This window comes from Mesoplodon densirostris, chromosome 16 (genome assembly GCF_025265405.1).
Source record: "Mesoplodon densirostris isolate mMesDen1 chromosome 16, mMesDen1 primary haplotype, whole genome shotgun sequence".
Lineage (NCBI taxonomy): Eukaryota > Metazoa > Chordata > Mammalia > Artiodactyla > Ziphiidae > Mesoplodon > Mesoplodon densirostris.
This window is the reverse complement of record NC_082676.1, coordinates 45,258,944-45,276,263: the sequence shown is the minus strand read 5'-3', so window position 1 is coordinate 45,276,263 and position 17,320 is coordinate 45,258,944. Positions and strand designations below refer to the sequence as shown.

The following is a 17,320-nucleotide window of genomic DNA, read 5'->3' as shown; positions in this document are numbered from 1 at the left end:
CGGCTGCCCCTCACCCATGCATCTTTCTCCCTTTGTTTATTCTGCAGTCTCTCCCTATTACCGGACAAAGCTGCGTGGCCTCTATACAACCGCCAAGGCCGATGCAGAGGCTGAGTGCAAGTGAGTACCGTCCTACTGCCCTGCCGTCGCCTCCCCTCCTCATCCAGGTGCTGGGCTGTAGGAGCCTGTGGACCATAGCCCCAGCCTGCCTCTCCTCCCACGATAAGCAGATTCTGACTCCCCAGCTTCTCCTTTAGGGCCCACTTTCCCTAGAGCCCACTCTGGCCTCTATTCCCTGGCCCTGCTCTTTTATAGATGGCAGAAAGGTGTGGATCAAATCCCAGTGATGCCTTTTTCTAGTCACTTGACCTTGGGCAGTCATTTCAGCTGAGACTCAGTTACTCCGTCATTAAAACAGAGATAATAACTACCTGTAGAATTGTCAGCATAAAATGGGATAATGCACATAAAGTGCCTAATACCAGTATTTTTCAAACTCTTTTGACCATAACCCATGGTTATGCCTGGTGTTGGGCAGTCTCCATAGAGAGACACAAGGATAGTGAGATCCTGCCTTCAAGGGCAAGCAGTCCAGAAAGAGAGACACCCTAAAAAAGTTACAGGACAGTGTAGTTGGTGGGCCAGCCGAGATGGTGTTCACTGTGCCTGGGGATCTGAGACCCTCTCAGGGAGGAGGAGAAACTTGAGCTGGGGATGGGTAGGCAGACAAGTCAGAGAGCCCAAGCGGAGGACAGAGTGTGCCAGGGCCATGGAGGAGCGCATTTGGGGAATGAGAACTAGTCCTTGCATGGCTGGGGGAGGGGAGGGCAGGATGTGGAAGACCTCCAATACCTGGACGTTATCTTGGAGGCCATACCGAGCCAAAGACGATGTAAGAGCAGGAGAGAAACCCCTGGCTGCTGCACGGAGAGCAGACTGGGTGAGATTCAAGGCTAGTTTGGAGACCAGGCAAGAGATTGTGACGGAGTTGAGCTGAGACAATGGCAGTGGGGATAGAGAAACAAGGGTGGGTTCTGAGATCAAACTGGAGGACGAGTTGGGAGAGAAGATTTCCAAGGTTTTTAGCTTGAACAAAGGGGTTTGATGGGGCTCCCTTTGCCAGGGTGGGAAGAGAACAAAAGGGTGGGGCCGACTGGAGGGAAGGGGACACGGTGAATTCTGGTTGGAGGTGTTGCTTGCTTGGCTTTCCAGCCCAGCCTTCCCCACCCCCATCTTCTCCCTGATTTGCAGATTCATCGGGTAGCCATAGTTGGGCCCTTTCCCATTAGTGGGTCTGGAGTTTGGCTTGTATAAGTCAGAGTGACTCAACGCTCATTTGAAAGTGAAAGGCAGACTTTCCCTTCCCAGCTTAACTGCCGGCAGAGTGAGGCGGCTGCTTCTGCAACCAGCTGGTGTGAGCTCTTCTCTGGCATTGACTTAACCAGAGTTTAACACTTAAAGCTTGTTTCGTAAGTGCAGGTCCCTTGCAGTTCTGCTGTCATTTCACTTTTTCAGACTCTCAGACCTTCATACATTCATTCACTAAACAACAAATAAGGTGTCCTCACCTCCAGATACCATGCTGGGAACAGGAGAGTGGGTGAGACAGATAAGATGCCACCCCTACCCGCAGGGAGCTCCGCGTCTGGGTGGGGAAAACATGGTACTGTGTGTGCCTGTGGCACTGACCCAGGTGCTGCAGCACCTATCAGCTCATCTTCTAAATATTTGCATTAAACCTCTTGGGAAAATGAAGAGGCGCCAAGAGCCTGCTTCATGAGCTAGTCCAAGCCTGTGATGCTTCGCTGTTCCTTCTATCCAGTCCTGGCTGGTTTTCCTCCTCCCGCTTTTGCAGAAAACAGAAAGGAACCCCTGTATCTTCATTTAACAGTCATCTCTTTTAGCAGCAGGAGTCAAAGGGAAACAGATCAAAGATGTCACTTTCCGTGTTCCAGTGGAGACGGGTAGCCATTCTGGGTGGGAACAAGATATTTTCTAACATTGGTTCAGAAGGCACTTCTCCAGGTGCGGCTCTGTGAGGGCACAGGAGAGAAGGCCCACAAGGAATTATTTTTCACCCTAATCAAATAATTACTGTGTATTGGTATGCAGCAGTATTGGATTACTTTAAAGAGCCCACGCCATTTAGTCCCTTACGAATGGTTGGGGAGGGGTGCTGGGTTTGGCGGGGGAGGGAGGTTAAGGCTCAGGGTTCTTGGCTGAGGACCCTTCAAAGGAAGGTCAGCCAGCAAAAGGCGTTTCCTCTGCTGTCCCAGGTGAAGTGGGGCTCTTGGGATGGCACCATCCCTGAGGGTTGCTGATGGGCTGGCAGGCTGCCTCCCAGAAGGTAGGGACCCACGCTTTGCTGGGTGGTCATCCTAGTTGACCTGAAGCCTCTATGGTTCTGAGATGGAGAAGTTTCAGCTCCAGAAAACTGCTCTTTAAATAGTAAATGATCTTAAAACATTGTTTCCTCAGATCTCTACAGTGGAACTTCAGTAACTTCAGGAAATGGAATATTACATTCCTCTCCTTAGAGGTTCACAATGCAAATTAAAGTACTGAAGTATTAAAGTACTGCAGTATTAAAGTATTGAAGGTTCTGCCAAGTTCTGCAACAGCAATTTCTTTAACTCAGTATTTCACAGACTTACTTGACAGTGGAATACATTTACACACTGGTTCTCAAGTCTGGCTGCGCCCAGAGGTTCTGCTTTAACTGGGGTGGAGTTCATGCATTGGTGTTAACTTTCTACATAATTTCAGACTTACAGAAATGTATTTTTACCACATTTGCTTTATCACTCTCTCTTTATATATATGTATTTAGAATCTTTTTTTTTCTGAATCATTTATGTTGCAGACATGATGCATGATGCCTCTTGACCTCTAAATACATCAGTCAGCATTTCCTAAAAACCTAAAAACCTAAACAATCACGGTACATTTCTCAAAATCAGGAAATTACAGGTATAAAACTATTAACTGATCTACAGATCTCATCACTGTCCACTGATGACCTTTATAGCAAAAGAACAGAACATTTTTATAGTGCAGGTCAGCACTGTGTTTAGTTTTCATGTCTCTCTGGTCTCTTCCAATCTGGAACAGTTCCCAGGCTGTCTTTGCTTTTCCTGACCTTGACATTTTGAAGATTATAGGCCAGTGTGGAATGTCCCTCAGTTGGGTTTGTCTGATGTTTCCCCATGATTAGGTTCAGGTTTTACGCTTTTGGAAGTAATAGCATGGAACTGATATTGTCCTCCGTCATCATATTAGAAGGCAGAAAGACTCCCACTGGTTAGGGTGGGCTCTTCCAGGTTTCTCCTGTGTCAAGTTATTGCTGTTTTCCATTGTGTGATTAATAAGTATCTTATGAGAGATACCTGGAGACTATGTACATATCCCGTTTCACATCAGACCCACTAGTTTTGGCATCTGTTGATGACTCTTACTTAAAGCAATTGGGATTCTTTTTAAAAAGCTCCCCAGGGCGTTCTGATGTCCATCTAGGGTTGAGAACCACTCCATTAATATCTCACAGAATACAGCTTAGACATACTATGTAAAAGGATGTCCTCCAAACAGGCCCAGCACCAATGATCAGACTTTGCAAGTTCCCTTTGGCCTGCTGGCTTTTACTCCTCCTCTGCTTTCCTGGAAGCCTGATTGCCCCGTGTCCCAGTGCTCACTCACAAGCCCGAGGTGGCTCTGGCTGAGTCATCCTGGCGTCCGACACCAGCCACTCTGAGCTTCAGTGCTTCAAGCCTGTCAGCATGGTGTTCATCCCTCCCTGCTTTGGTTTGCACAGTTCCCTCTGCCAAGGCTGCCCCTTGCCCGATCTTCTGGCCTTTCTTTGCCTGATGAGTCCACAAGAGTCACACCCTCTGGGACACCTCCTGTGACACTATTGTGCTGTGTTCTTATGGGTCTGAACCAAGGCCTTCAGAAACACGTGGTCATTTACTAAAGGTTTGCTAGAGGAATGTGCTAGAGAATAAATGACCTGAAGTGGCTTCTCTGCTGCTTATTGTTGTTGAGATATTCTTTGGGGGAGGTTCCCGAAGGTCTAGGATAAAGCCGCCTTCTTCCCGCAAGGATTTGTGTGCACTTCTGCCAGGTTGCTTGGGTCCCAGCCACACTGGAACCCCCGTAATCGAACTCCAGAGGTTTCCTGGGGCTGCAGTCTTTCAGGGATGAGTTTCCTCCACCCCCAGCCCTGCTCTGAGCCGAGACAACTCCCCACAGTCCTCTGGAGTGTCTCTTTTACAGGTGCCACTAGGGCAGACCCCAAGTTTTAACTTCTGTCCTCTGAATCACAAGAGGTTGTTAGAGTCTGCTGGCACCCAGCAACACTTCTTCAGGATTTGTCGGATGCACTCCGGCCAAGGCAGATCTCTGCTTTGCTTACCTCTCCAGGACCCTCTTAGGTTTTTTGGCCTGCCACTTCCTCTTGCCTCATCAGTTCTTTTATGCTTTTAAGATTAAAAAACACGTGCTTAGGGTTTATAGTTTCCAGCATCAGGGTTGGTCTGAGCTAGCCAGCCTGCCGTAATGAGAAAAGGAAGTCTGCGCTTTGTGCTTCATCCAGACCTCTTCTCTCCCTTCTCCCTGCCCTCAGCATCCTCCGGAAAGCCCTAGATAAGATTGCGGAAATCAAGTCTCTGTTGGAAGAGAGGCGGATTGGTGAGTTGGAGACGACCAGGCCTGCATTCCTGGACCAGGCGGAGTGAGGGCAGCAGTCAGGTCTCCCTGTAGGGGAGCCTGTGACCTCAGTCCGGTGGGATTGTTCCCGGGGGCTTCTGACAGAGAAGCACCTGGGCAGCCTGGGGTTGGGAAGGGAATGGGGGTCATCCCCAGAGCTCCCTGCAGACCACGCTGATTCCCCTGCTCCCTCTGTCTGGGTCAGTCACCTCCCTCCTTCCTACTGCCGCCCCCTCCCATTTCTTGCTGTGAGGAGAACCAGAGCTGCACCCTGGGTGTCTTGAAGCCAGCCTTCCACATGGAGTTTACCTACACGAGGCGCTGGCTTCCAGATCCCTCAGGCTGCTGTGGCTTTCCCACCTCTCTTGCCCCAGTGAACCCCCCGTGTGCAACTCCTCACCCATCAAAAATGCTGTCACACTGCCAGCTGGGTTTGTATGAAGTGGCTGGGTGTGTTGAACCATGCCTGAGGAGGTCAGGGGTCTGTCCACATTTGAGAGTTTGTTTTTTAAACTTTTTGTTGAATTACAACATATATTCATAGAAAAGTACACGTAAGTGGACATACAGTTCACCGAAACTTTCACTAACTGAACAAAACGGATGTAACCAGTACCCAGATCAAGAAATAGAACGTGACCAGCACCCCAGAATCCCAGCTTTTGCCCTTTCTAGTTCCCTCTCCCTAGGGTATCCACCCTCCTGGTGTCTCACCATCTGGGCGGTCTGACTGTGGGCATCTGGTGGAAGGGGCAGGATGGCACCTGGGCCCTTGGCGCTAACTTGGGCGGTGGGGCTGCAGGCTGAGCTCTGACAGCCCGATGCAGGCAGGCTAGGGTGGGCCTGGGGGCGGGCACCCTGTCCCTGGTGTCTCAAGGGCTCACTTCTTTCCCACAGCGGCCAAGATCGCGGGCCTGTACAATGACTCGGAGCCCCCTCGGAAGACCATGCGCAGGGGGGTGCTGATGACCCTGCTGCAGCAGTCAGCCATGACCCTGCCCCTGTGGATCGGGAAGCCTGGTGACAAGTGAGGGCGGGCCCAGGGCTGGGGGCGCTGGCAAGGAAGGGACTAGAAGTGACATTTTATTCCACCCTCAGGCCCCCACCCCTCTGTGGGGCCATTCCAGCTTCTGGGGACTACGTGGCCAAACCTGGAGACAAGGTGGCTGCCCGGGTGAAGGCTGTGGATGGGGATGAGCAGTGGATCCTGGCCGAGGTGGTCAGTTACAGCCATGCCACCAACAAGTGAGTGGACGCCCAGCCCTGTGGGCTCTTCTGTCACCACACCCACTTGGGCTGCGACTCTCACCCGTGCGCAAGATGGGAGAAAAGCGGCTTCCCCTGGGTGCCGGTGGGGATGGTGTGTGAAGCAGTGGGCTCCGGGGGCTACTTCCCTTCCCCGCCCTCCTCCCCCGCTTCCTCGGGGCTCCCTGACTTAAGACTATGCACCTCCCTGCATCCACCGCTTTCCTTTTGTTTACCCACAGGTATGAGGTAGATGACATTGACGAAGAAGGCAAAGAGTGAGTGTGCTCGTGGGGGGGCCATGGAAGCCTGGGGGCAGCTAAGCTGCTGGGATGGGGCCCCCACCTGGCCATGGGTTGACCTTAGCTCCCCCTCGCCCCCACCAGGAGACACACCCTGAGCCGCCGGCGGATCATCCCACTGCCCCAGTGGAAGGCCAACCCGGAGACGGACCCCGAAGCCTTATTCCAGAAGGAGCAGCTCGTGCTGGCCCTGTATCCCCAGACCACCTGCTTCTACCGTGCCCTGATCCACACGCCCCCACAACGGGTAAGCCAGCCTTCACGGGAGAGACACTGGCCCCGCTACAAAGACCAGCTGGGTCATGGAACATCTTCCCACTTTCCGTCCCCTTTTCCTCATCTTACAGCCTCTGTGAGATAGGAGGGCCCTGCAAATCGGCCTTTGTCTTCTGCTTAGTCTGCCCTACAGCCCTGCCCTCTAGGGCAGCACCAGCCAACCCTCCTCTTTCCAAGCTTCAGAGCCTTAGCAAGCCCTGAGCGGAATGGACCCGAAGCATACTCTAGTCTAACCTCGCTTTTGCACTGAGATGTAAGGTTCAATGCCCAGGGCCTGTTTTGGAACCCTTGACTCCTGCACCACTGCCCTTTCCGTGGCTGAGCTGCTTTCTTTCGAGCTCCTGACATTGCCGACGCCCTGGTCACCCATCACCTGATGGTAGTTTAAAGGCTGTTCTCCCCTCTTCCTCCAGGATACCTGCCTGCTGCCCTCTAGGCTGTCTTTTTTTTTTTTTTTTTTTTTTTTGCTGCGTTGAGTCTTCATTGCTGCGTGCGGGCTTTCTCTAGTTGCAGCAAGCGGGGGCTACTCTTCGTTGCAGTGCGTGGGCTTCTCATTGCGGTGGCTTCTCTTGTTGCGGAGCATGGGTTCTAGGCACACGGGCTTCAGTAGTTGTGGCACACGGGCTTGCTTGCTCCGAGGCATGTGGGATCTTCTGGAACCAGGGATCGAACCCGTGTCCCCTGCACTGGCAGGCGGATTCCTAACCACTCCTTCACCAGGGGAGTCCCCCTCTAGGCTGTCCTTGATCCCTTTAACACGGGCTCCCTGGTACCAGACCCTCCAGTTATGGCCCATCCACGTAGGTGGCAAGTCTCCCTTCTCCCTGCTCTTCATCCCTTACCCTTGTCCCTTTGTTGCTGAGGAAAGAGCTCTGTAGTAACAGGGACTAGGTTCAAACGTCTAGACTTCCTGAGTGACTATGAGGACAGGAGAGGCTGGGGGCCCACGAGCCAGAGGTTCCTGTCTATCTAGGCTTGGGGGGGCCTCGCCTGGAGGTCTCTGACCAGTCACTCCTGTCTGCCCCCTACTGCAGCCCCAGGATGACTATTCGGTCCTGTTTGAAGACACCTCCTATGCAGATGGTTACTCCCCTCCCCTCAATGTGGCCCAGCGGTACGTGGTGGCTTGTAAGGAGCCCAAGAAAAAGTGAAGCAGCCTAGCAGACTCGCAATCTCCTGACACCCTCGAAGGGGGATGCAACACAAGATTTTGTGATCAAATAAATATTCCTCCTCCCTTGCCCATGTCTCCTGGGTTTTACTTCTCCAGACCCTTCCTTCCCTCCCCACTAGGGCAAGCTAGAGGCCACCAGGGAAGATGGCCTCATTTGGTCCCAGTGGGCATTTACCCTTTCAGCTCAGGTTTGTCCTTTGCTTCCAGCAGAGGCTCTGTTTAACACACATCAGATTTTATTGTTGAGGCCTGTTTCACGCTCATCCTGATGAGCACCACTCAGCTCCCAGTGGAAGTGGAGGTTGCAGCCTGCCATCTTCGCAGCATAGTCGGCTTCAAAGCGCTCATTCTGGGCCACAGTGAAGGTGGATTTCCAGTCCCCAGTGATTCCTGGGAGACGAAAGGAGAGAGGTCCCCGTCGCAGAGGAGGCCCTAAGTGGCTGAACGGCGGCTCTAGCTGCTGCTCCCCCACTCTCTCCCCAGATGCCCGTGCCCGCTCCCTGGGGCAGCCCTCACCTTTCCTCATGAAGGCAGAGATGCTGTGGTCCATGACTTTGGTGGGTATGGTGCTGTAGTTGGTCATGGGGTTCTTCTTCATCTCCTTGAAAGACGTGTGCTGGACGATGTGATCCACGGTCTCCTCTGGCAGAGAGCGCCCCACAAACTCCAGGATCTTCTGAATCTCCCTTTTGGGGTTCTGGAGCAGCAGAGGGGCTCCTCAGTGGAGGTTTGGATTGCTTGCTGAGCAAACAGAAGGGAGGCCCCTTTCTAACCCTGTGGGGATCTGGCCACTTCTGCTTAGAGACCTCAGACCCTGTTCCTTGACTCTCTGGTCCTCTTTCCCTAGGGCAGGTTTGATTGCCTTCTGCCCTGTGGTCCTTTATTACAGATGTCTGGTTCCTGTTGGGTGAGAGGAGGGACAGTCCTCTTTCATAACCGTAGCCTCAGGAGAAGCAACAGCAGTCACTAGCTGATGGATGAGTGCACGTGTTGCTGACTCGAGTGCTAGGAGATAAGAGCTATACAGGGCGCTGCTGCAAGGGGGCACTGCTGCTCAGTCCTGCGGAGGGGATCCAGGAGGACTGGGCTGTGGGCTGTCATAGGGGAGCGGGGCTGAGAGGGCCCTGGCAGGTCTCTGTGAGGTTCCTGCCTCTCTGCGTGTGACATGGAGGGAGGCAGAAGCAGGTGGTCTTACCTGCTTTATGTCCTCATAGAAGAGGTAGAGAACAGGGTGGGTGTGACTCAGCTCCCACCACTCCTGCACGTGCTGGTACCAGGACCCGTAGGACACTGGGGAAAAGGGCAGGGGGCACGGACACAGAGGTTGGCATAAGTTGTAGCTGATGCCCCTCAGCTCCACCCCACCCCTTTCCTTCCTCCAGAGTCGGCCCCACCTTCCCCAGCCATGAACTTCTCCAGGAAGCTGTCCCAGGTGCCAGGGTCAGGGTGCACCGTGGCCATGCGGTAGAAGTGGTAATAGGAGACAGCCACATCCTTTGCATTGCGGGCAACGTAGACCACCTGGAGGGGCAGATGACCCCCCCCAACCCCAGCACCATCACCACACAGCATACCGGGCACTAGGTGTCCCACCCTTCACAGCATCCTTGCCAGGGAGGTCCTCTCGGTTTGGCTGAGGGAGAAACGGGTCTAGAGGCTGCCTCACTTGCAGTCCCATGGTGTGGGTGAGACTGAGCTGGGGCTTGAACCCTGCTCTGATGCTGAACCCTGGGCTGGTCCCTGAAACCATATTTTATACTAATCTAATCCCCTCAATGCCAATCTGCCTGAATTTGGAACAAGGCATGCTGGATTCCCACCAGCCCCTCTTCCACGGGCCTGTGAGCCCGACTCTGCACAGAGGAGTCTCCTTTTCACCAGATTATCTGACCCCACTAGAGCCATCAGGCAGATGCCCCCCGCCTCCCTTAAGATGAGACCAGGCTGGAGGAGGTGAGGAGACCTTCCCAGAAGGTAGGGCCAAAGCTGGGATGGCCCCAGCAGCTTCCTTCCCTGGCTTCCTCTGCCATTCACCTTGACCTTCTGATCCAGCAGGGATGGTGGAAGCAGAGCCAGGGGCAAGTGTGTCTTGATCAGCCGTGGGGCTGGTGCATCTTCCAGAAGCTCAGCACCTAAGCCGCAGGTAGGGAAAAGTCGGCTGAGCTGGAGCCCGAGTCCTACCTCCCTCCGCTATGCTTGCCCCCAGCACCCCGCCACATACCTGTGGGAACCCCAGGGACCCTGAACTCAAGGAAGGGCACCCGGACGAAGATGGGGGCTCTTTGACACTTCTCCAGGTCGCCACCCTGGTAGATCAGGTCCAGGATCTCGCTTACCCAGGTGGTGCCTGGAGAGAGAGGGAAATGGGAGATGAGCAGGGCTGAGGGCACGCCCTTCCCGGCCCAAGGTGGGGACTGCAGCCCAGGAGAGGCATTGGTGCCCTCATCACCTACCGGATTTGGGGTAGGTGCTGATGAGCAGGTCACTGGGCCAGGCTTGGAAGCTCTGCAGCGGCCCCAGCCCCTCTGCAAAGTACTTGATGAGAGGGATCCCCTTCATGTACTCCAGTGGCAGGCGGGAGGTGTCCTGGACCAGCTCCATGCTGCCACGTTAGGGGCCAGAGTGTAGCTTCCTTCCCTTAACAATATCACAGTGGTGCCAGCTGTTGAATTCTTGCTTTAAGGTAAGGAAACTGAGGCTGAGGGAGCCACTTGCCCACGCTCACAGAGCTAGTGAGTGGTGGGGCTGGGATTCAAAGCCGGATCCAGTGCTCACGCAGTGGGTCACACCCAGGCTCATTTTTATTTGCCTGCAGAGCTTTTAAAATCCCAAACCAATTAAAACACTCTCTGGGGATGGGACCCAGATAGCAGTTTTTTGGACGCTCTCCAGGGGATTCCATTGTGCACTTGAGAAAACCCACTCTAGGTCCTGCCTCTCTGAACTTCCTGCCAGCCCCCAGCTTGCTTTCTCTTCCTGCTTTGCCTCTGGGCCTAATCCTGGTGGGCTCCTCCCTGACGTCCCCTCCTTCAGCTCCCCTCCTGGCCCCTCACGTATGTTGGAAAACTCCAAAAAGGCCAGTTGGTCCTGAGACCCCACTTGCCCAGCTACCCTCCCCAGCTTGGAGAAAAACACAGCCAATTGAGCAACTGTTTGGGAAGCCAGAATCTGGTATGTGAATGGGCAAAACTGATGACTCACTGGAGGAGGGGGAGGGGAGGGAGCAGTGAAGTGGGAGGCGAAGGAGGAGGAGGGGGATTATTCAGGCCAGGCTGTAGACTGAGATGGGCAATCCATGGGGAAAGGGCAGGGTGTGAGAAGCTGGACCAGAAAGATCAACCGACAGGATAAGAGCCAGCAGCCCAAGCTGAGGGAGATCCAGCCCAGCCAGCCCACCACCTCACTCTCACCTGACTTCTCTGGATCTTGGCCTCCTGATGTCTGCGTTCTGCGTGCTGCTGCGTGCTGCGTGCTGCGGCTTAGAGCGGGTGTGGTATGGTGAAGGCAGAACTGCTCTATGAGCTGAAGGTCTTTTAGGTCCAAAGTGGGAGGGATCTGGAGCCAGCACTGGGACTTGGCTGTTGTCCAGGAAGGAAAGGGTGCAGTTCGGGGTGGGAGGGCCCCTCTGTGCTACCCTGCTCAGTGCCCAGCTCGAATCAAGCTTAGATGGGCCTGAAAACCTAAGATGTGGGTTTAGTGTGTAGAAAATAGAAGGCTGAAACTAGACATAAGGGTGCAATAGTTTTGTTTTTTGGTGTTTCGAGCTGTAATCCTGGCTCCTGACCTGCCCTCTAAACTCCACCCCTGAAAAGGGGGCCAAAAGACAGCTTTACCTAACGGACCCAGTCTAGAAAGGGCAGAGGAGTGGAGGGTAAACGTGGGACACTCACCCTCCTGCTGGCTCCCGGCCCGTCTTGAAGAGGCCAAGGGTTCAGGTGGAAGGCAGCCCACAGGCCCCCAGCAGCCCAAACATTGTTCCAGGAACTTCTGGCTCTGACCACGAGGCCAGTCCAGAGGGATGTGCGTGGGCCGGGTCATGGAGTTCGGGGCGGAGCCGAGCAGGGCAGGCTCTTTTTGAGGCAGCAAAAGATAGGGAAGAGCCAGAATGCTTAAGTCGAATAACCCTGGGAGTGAGCCCCAGCTCCATGGCTCCCGTGTGAAGGCGGTTCCCGTGGGACAGCACGGAGCCTCACTCATGGTTGGTAAAACAACAGCCCCCAGAAGGTGCTTTTCTTTCTGTGGGTTTGAACAAGGCTCTGCAGACAGAGATGAGAAGGAGTTGGGGCTTAGAGAGCCACAGGATCCCTTGGGGGGACAGCATCCCCCCTCTCCTCCTCGGCCTTTGTCCTTACTGTTTGGATTAAAGTCCAGAGTCAAGCTGGGCACCAGAGGTGGGTGGGCTCTGTGTGCAGGGTATGAGTCTCCCAAGCCTTCAAAGGACCATGTGACTTCAGAGGCTGGTCCGTGCTGGGGCCAGTGCCCGTTCCCCATTCTGTCCTCCTCAGGCCCCAGTGACTGGCAGGGCCTCTGCCTCCTACCCCACTCTCCCACCCCCCAGCACACACCAGAAGGTACCTTAACTCAGACTTTTTATTGTACTCAAGTAAAAACTGCCCAGACCCACAGAGGGTGGCACAGAAAAGGAGTGGGCAGAGGTTGGGGATGCTGAGGATCAGATCTCCAGCATGTCGGTCCAGTGTTCCTGTGGAGACAAGAGAGTTGGTGAAAGGCAGCCCAGGAGATGGGGTGGGGTCGTGAGGCTGGGGCCCAAGGCACCTCTCACCTCTTCTAATTCCAAGTCCTCCTCTTCCTCCTCGGTGCCCATCCGGCACAGCCAGATCAGGTCTCCCCACAGCAGTGAGTTCTTACAGCTACCAGGGGTGTGGTTGGTAGGAGATAGAATCAGGATCACAAGCCTCCTCCAGGCCAGGACCTGGGTGCTAAGATGAGGACTACCCCAGGCCTGGACTTGGACAACTGGGCACCGTCTTCCCAGAGCTAAACCAGGCTGGAGTAGGGGTGCTGGACTCACCCAGGGCATTGGCCCTCTAGGGGCAGAAGCTGCCCTGGCTCCTCCTGCAGGAACTCTTCTGCCAGGCAGATCACATGGGCCCTCAGGGAGCAGCCAGGGTGGGGGCAACACAGGGGGTCTTCTTCATCCTGTCAGAGGTGGCAGGCAGGTAAGAGAGAAAATGGGGAGTAATGATGTAGCTAGCAATGGTGAAGAATTTCTATGGACCAGACGCTGTTCCAAGACTTACATAAAACCATCTTATGAGACATGCGCTATTGATACTATTATTTGTATTTTATAGATGAGGAAACTGAGGCACGGAGACATTAAAATACTGGCCCACAGGGACTAAGCTGGCCAGTTTTCTCTGAGTGTTAGCAGCGATTATGTAACACCACGGCAGGGCAGCCAGACGTAGAGTTCCTTAAAAGCTGAGCAATCTCAGGCAGGTCACTTAATCTCTGAATGGCAAGAGCTCAACTTACATTTACTGAGGGCTCAGTAGAAGCCAGACTCATCATCTCAATTAATTTATTAAATATTCATTGGCCATCTGCTCTGCACTAGACCCTGTTCTACAGTAGTGAAAAGGAACTAAATGCCCCAGCGGAGTTTAGAACGGGGTGGGGGTAGAAACTGATAATAAGGTAAATAAAATATACAGTATGTCAGACAATAATAAGTGTTAAAGGAAGCCAGGGAAGTGTACAAGAAAGAGTGGCAATTTCAGATGGAGAGCCAAGGAAGACCTCACGGAGGAAAGGTGGCATTTTATCAAGACGTTAAGGTCTAGGGAAGAACCTTCCAGTCAAAGGGAAAGGGCAAAGGCCCTGAAAGGAGGATACTGCCGTCGAGGAATGGCCGCAAGCACTATGATCCCCGTTTTAGAGATGGGGGCAGACTGGCCAAAGGGTGTCAATGGGCTGCCCAGTCCCTCAAGAAACAGCTTGATCTTGAGTCCTCTGAACCCTAGACTGCCCTGACCCGGAGACCAGGTGGAGAGTCTTACCTGGAGCACGCGCGCGCACAAGGTGCAGCGGGTCTCGGCGTCGTGCTCCAGCTCGGACTCGGTGTCAGCTGCGCGGCGTCTCGGGGCTGAGGCCCGGGGCAGCGGAGGCCCGAAGGCCAGCGGCACATGAGGCGGCGGCGGCGGGCAGAGATCCTGGCGGAAGTCGGCGCGCAGCCAGCGCAAGGTGAGTGGGAGGCGCGCCCAGGGCGGCGCGCGCAGCATGTGCGCCAGCACGCGCAGGTGGAAGGCGAAGGTGGCCTCACCGCGCAGGCGCGGACCCACGTGCGCCAAGCGGCGCGAGGCCTGCGGGTGCTGCCAGGCCCACTCGAACTGCAGACGGGGAATACTGAGCTTCAGGGCCGCCCGGGGAAGGCCCTAAGCCCTAGCCCCCGTCCTCCCGGCACCCCCGTCTTTTTTCTTACCCGAAGGGCGGCCACTGCGGAGGGGAAGCCGTGTACGATGAGCACCATCTCCCTGGGGAAGAGAATGAGGGGCACGGCCTGTGAGCCCCTCGCCCCTTCCCGTGTCAAACCGAATCCCCTCGCCATGATGCGTCTCCGGTCCTACCCGAGAGGGGAGTCACACCTGGCTTCAAGCCTAGCCCACGAGGCTCTGCCCCCTTCATGGAGGTATGTCCCCTCGCACCTGCTAACCTCAGGCCCCGCCTCCAGTCACAGGTATTTAACAGCCCTCCTCAGTTCCTCTCCCTTCCAGGCTTTCTCTATTCCAGCCCAGCCTTGTTCACCAAGCCCCCTGTCGCTGGACCAAACCTAGATCATCAGTCCCCTTCCCACCCAACCCCCTCCTCTGAGGCCCACATCCCAGACTCAGAGGGCTCCGCCTCCCCACTACCCCTTCTCCCCCGCGATAGTCCCACCCTCGTCACTAGGACCCCGCCCGCAGCCCTGTTTTTCAGCCCCCACGCCGGCCGCGCCCCTCTCAGCGGGCCTCCCCTCCGCCGGCTCCGGCCTTCTCCTAGAAGCCCTCCTCCTGACAGTGATCCGCTGCCTCTTACCAGGGCCCGCGTCCACTGGTCCGCCAGGCCCCGCCTTTTTTGCGGCCCCCGTTGTGCTGCTGCACCCGACGAGCAGGGTTGACCGTGAACCCTACGTAGACGCGGCCCCGGTGCCGAGGGTTCAGGCAGTAGAGCAGGTAGACGCCGAAGAAGCGCCCAGGCCTCGCCGCGCCCCCTGTGGGGCCCATCGGAATTTGGGGGTTGATTGCTCTGGCCTGTGACCCCGGGGAGAGCTGGGTTGCCAGGGCCGCAAGATGCTTGTCTCGGAAAAAGCGCTTGGGGGCAATCCCGAGGTACCCTAGAGGCCACAGCAATGCAGGCTCGTGCACCCTCTCCCAGCTGGAGCTAGGGTGTCCAAACCGGGGCACAGAACCCGGGCTGCTGTGCAGGCGGCGGGTACCAATTAGCGTCCGCAGGGGCCTTATGCAGACTCTGATTGGCTGACTGATGGTAGGTGCAGAAACCGGAGACTGTTGGAAAACTGGGCTTGCAAGAGGGCGGAAGTGCTGTGTTTACTGACGCCTTAGTAAGGGCGGAAGTAGAGACCTCAACGGAAGTGGCCCTAGTAAGGGCGGAAGCAGTGTGGCAGGGGTCCGAGCAGGGGTTCTCTCCCCGCTGGGCCGTCGCCCCCGTTGTGCTGCCACAATGGAACTCAGCGCCGAGTACCTCCGGGAGAAGCTGCAGCGGGACCTGGAGGCGGAACACGTGGTGAGTTGAGCGGCGTGGACACTCGCCCAGCGAGGGGAACAGGGCTCCTGAGGGGCGGGCTTGGCACCATCCACCCCATTCTGCCCCATAGGAAGTGGAGGACACGACTCCCAACCGTTGCGCGTCTAGCTTCCGAGTCCTCGTGGTGTCGGCCAAGTTCGAGGGGAAGCCGCTGCTTCAGAGACACCGGTGAGACCCCAGGAACACCTCATTCAGCGCGGCCCCAGCTCCAGGACCACATCCCCGGCCGCTCCCCGAAACCTAACTTACCCCCACCAATGCGGCCCAGCACCGCAGACCACGACCTCAGCGATCCCGCCTTCATGGCCTCTGCTTCAAATATTGAGACTTCAACCTTCTACCTCTCTTGTTGCCAGGTTCCGGGGACTACAACCTGGGGGACACCTCCAGTCTCGCGGCTCACCCTAGCTTCGGGGTCTGCGACCCAGGCCCCAGCCTGCCGTTTTCTAACCCCATCTCTCTCTCAGGCTTGTGAACACTTGCCTAGCAGAAGAGCTCCTGCACATCCATGCCTTTGAGCAGAAAACCCTGACTCCAGAGCAGTGGACCCGTGAGCAGCAGAAATAAGGGACCCAGACCTGCACATCTATTAAATTATGAGTCAGGCCCAGCTTCTGTGTCAGTGTGTGTTGTGTGTAGGAGGGTGGGAGGTGTGCAGAGGCCGGGTCTAGGGCCTGGCTTCTCCCTGCCCTCCACTCTCCATTGTTTTACTTTGGGCTTGTCCCTCTCCACACACAGGCCTTTGTGTCCCCACTTAGAAAGTGAAAGTTCAGTTCTTAAAGTCCCTTCCAGGGTGGGCCTTACAGGTCTTCTTTGTAATCCTTGGTGGACCCCCTAGGGGTACGGCCACTACCCACCCGACCCACCTATTCATTGACCATTGCTGGGGGTTCCTGCTCTGTCCTTCAAGATGCATAGATGAGAAGTGCTCAGGGTTTTAGGGCCCTGGGCAATTTAACAAACCTCTCCCTCTCCCTAATATCATCCCAATGTCAGAGGCATTATAGAAGATTCCACACTTCCCCTGTTGGTTCCCCAAGCCCTTCACAGCCTCAGGGACCTGGTACCCCAGCAGGGGCTTCCCAACACCTGGAATGCTGGTGTTTTCTGGCCCCTGGAGAAGGTCCAGTGACCCTTTGGCCCTGGGCTTGATGTGGCCACAGCTGACCCTGGAGAGCTGGTGAGGTTTTTCAGGAACGGAGGGGTGGGATGGGCATAGGGCTGGGTTACAGCAGTAAAGTAAGGCCAACCAGAGCCACAAAATTGGGGCATGTGAGGCCCTAGAGTCGACACAGGTGCCAGGGTTGATTAGGCCTTGCATAGATGAGGGCCCTGAGACCCAGGAGGAATAGAAAGTGTGCTAATTGGGGACGGAGCTCTTTGGGGGTGAGAAATTGCAGATTTCAACCATCCCACCCACCCTGTTCTCCTGTTTTCAAGGCCGGTTTCTTGGCCCCTAAATTACCGCCACCCCCCACCCCCATCTCCCTCTCTTGTTTCTCTCAGAGGAAGCTGGAAATCATGGTGAGTAGGGGCTAACCCTTCTGAGTTCCAGGGATCCTTCCCTGAACTTCTTTCCGTTTCCCTGGGCCAGGAGAACTAGTGACTACCCACCAGTCTGCTTCACTAGGAGGGCCCATCATCCCTTTGTGTGGGAGCCTGAGGCCCAGGCTTCAGATGGTCTCCTTCTCTCTGTACCACACCCCTGATTGGATCCACCCCCTAGGTTCGCAGAGCTGTGGTGGAATCCCTCCCCATTCTATAGATGAGCAACTGAGGCCTGGAGAGAAGTGACTTGCCCAGGGGCACATGGTTTGCATAGAGATTGAGACCCAAATGGGCAGACAGGGAC

At 55.3% G+C, this 17,320-nt stretch overlaps 4 protein-coding genes across 13 annotated transcripts in view; 2 read left to right on the top strand and 2 right to left on the bottom strand.

Annotated features, from left to right (window-relative positions):
• SGF29 (SAGA complex associated factor 29) overlaps positions 1–7,767 on the top strand; it is a 28,625-nt gene extending 20,858 nt beyond the window's left edge. For both annotated transcript variants that reach the window (XM_060078796.1, XM_060078797.1), the window contains exons 4-10: positions 48–120; positions 4,622–4,686; positions 5,602–5,731; positions 5,803–5,949; positions 6,192–6,227; positions 6,336–6,498; positions 7,562–7,767. In XM_060078796.1, coding sequence (XP_059934779.1) covers positions 48–120; positions 4,622–4,686; positions 5,602–5,731; positions 5,803–5,949; positions 6,192–6,227; positions 6,336–6,498; positions 7,562–7,678 — 731 coding nt within the window. In that variant the 3' untranslated portion in view covers positions 7,679–7,767. The remainder of the gene's footprint in view (positions 1–47; positions 121–4,621; positions 4,687–5,601; positions 5,732–5,802; positions 5,950–6,191; positions 6,228–6,335; positions 6,499–7,561) is intronic.
• Positions 7,768–7,919: 152 nt separating this feature from the next.
• On the bottom strand, positions 7,920–11,739 carry LOC132476675 (sulfotransferase 1A1). Of its 8 annotated transcripts, none has more exons than XM_060078788.1 (9): positions 11,592–11,739; positions 11,112–11,279; positions 10,155–10,373; positions 9,923–10,048; positions 9,736–9,833; positions 9,096–9,222; positions 8,897–8,991; positions 8,218–8,398; positions 7,920–8,091 (listed from the first exon to the last, which is right to left on the bottom strand). In XM_060078788.1, exons 3-9 carry the CDS (start codon positions 10,300–10,302, stop codon positions 7,931–7,933), a joined length of 936 nt encoding a protein of 311 aa, XP_059934771.1. In that variant the 5' UTR covers positions 10,303–10,373; positions 11,112–11,279; positions 11,592–11,739; the 3' UTR covers positions 7,920–7,930. The 8 variants fall into 8 exon arrangements, with proteins under 8 accessions (XP_059934771.1, XP_059934769.1, XP_059934770.1 ...); XM_060078786.1 differs by having other exon boundaries at positions 10,155–10,377; positions 11,592–11,738; XM_060078787.1 differs by having other exon boundaries at positions 10,155–10,338; positions 11,592–11,738.
• Positions 10,964–16,078, top strand: BOLA2B (bolA family member 2B). The gene is made up of 5 exons (XM_060078798.1): positions 10,964–11,189; positions 13,689–13,908; positions 15,194–15,447; positions 15,539–15,636; positions 15,936–16,078. Exons 3-5 carry the CDS (start codon positions 15,385–15,387, stop codon positions 16,033–16,035), a joined length of 261 nt encoding a protein of 86 aa, XP_059934781.1. The 5' UTR covers positions 10,964–11,189; positions 13,689–13,908; positions 15,194–15,384; the 3' UTR covers positions 16,036–16,078.
• Positions 12,278–15,242, bottom strand: SLX1A (SLX1 homolog A, structure-specific endonuclease subunit). 2 transcript variants are annotated; one of them, XM_060078794.1, is made up of 6 exons: positions 14,740–15,242; positions 14,147–14,198; positions 13,725–14,054; positions 12,734–12,861; positions 12,485–12,641; positions 12,278–12,403 (listed from the first exon to the last, which is right to left on the bottom strand). In XM_060078794.1, exons 1-6 carry the CDS (start codon positions 14,925–14,927, stop codon positions 12,374–12,376), a joined length of 885 nt encoding a protein of 294 aa, XP_059934777.1. In that variant the 5' UTR covers positions 14,928–15,242; the 3' UTR covers positions 12,278–12,373. The 2 variants fall into 2 exon arrangements, with proteins under 2 accessions (XP_059934777.1, XP_059934778.1); XM_060078795.1 differs by having other exon boundaries at positions 12,485–12,572; positions 14,740–15,225.
• Positions 16,079–17,320: the final 1,242 nt, after the last annotated feature.

Coding starts and splice junctions, on each gene's coding strand:
- LOC132476675 (XM_060078788.1), bottom strand. CDS start 10,302: ATGGAGCTGGTCCAGGACACCTCCCGCCTGCCACTGGAGTACATGAAG. Junction 9,834..9,922: donor GGTCCCTGGGGTTCCCACAG/GTATGTGGCGGG, acceptor CCTGCGGCTTAG/GTGCTGAGCTTCTGGAAGAT. Junction 8,992..9,095: donor GAAGTTCATGGCTGGGGAAG/GTGGGGCCGACT, acceptor CCTTTTCCCCAG/TGTCCTACGGGTCCTGGTAC.
- SLX1A (XM_060078794.1), bottom strand. CDS start 14,927: ATGGGCCCCACAGGGGGCGCGGCGAGGCCTGGGCGCTTCTTCGGCGTC. Junction 12,862..13,724: donor TGTGCGCGCGCGTGCTCCAG/GTAAGACTCTCC, acceptor CACCTCTGACAG/GATGAAGAAGACCCCCTGTG. Junction 12,404..12,484: donor AGGACTTGGAATTAGAAGAG/GTGAGAGGTGCC, acceptor TTGTCTCCACAG/GAACACTGGACCGACATGCT.
- BOLA2B (XM_060078798.1), top strand. CDS start 15,385: ATGGAACTCAGCGCCGAGTACCTCCGGGAGAAGCTGCAGCGGGACCTG. Junction 15,448..15,538: donor ACCTGGAGGCGGAACACGTG/GTGAGTTGAGCG, acceptor TCTGCCCCATAG/GAAGTGGAGGACACGACTCC. Junction 15,637..15,935: donor CCGCTGCTTCAGAGACACCG/GTGAGACCCCAG, acceptor TCTCTCTCTCAG/GCTTGTGAACACTTGCCTAG.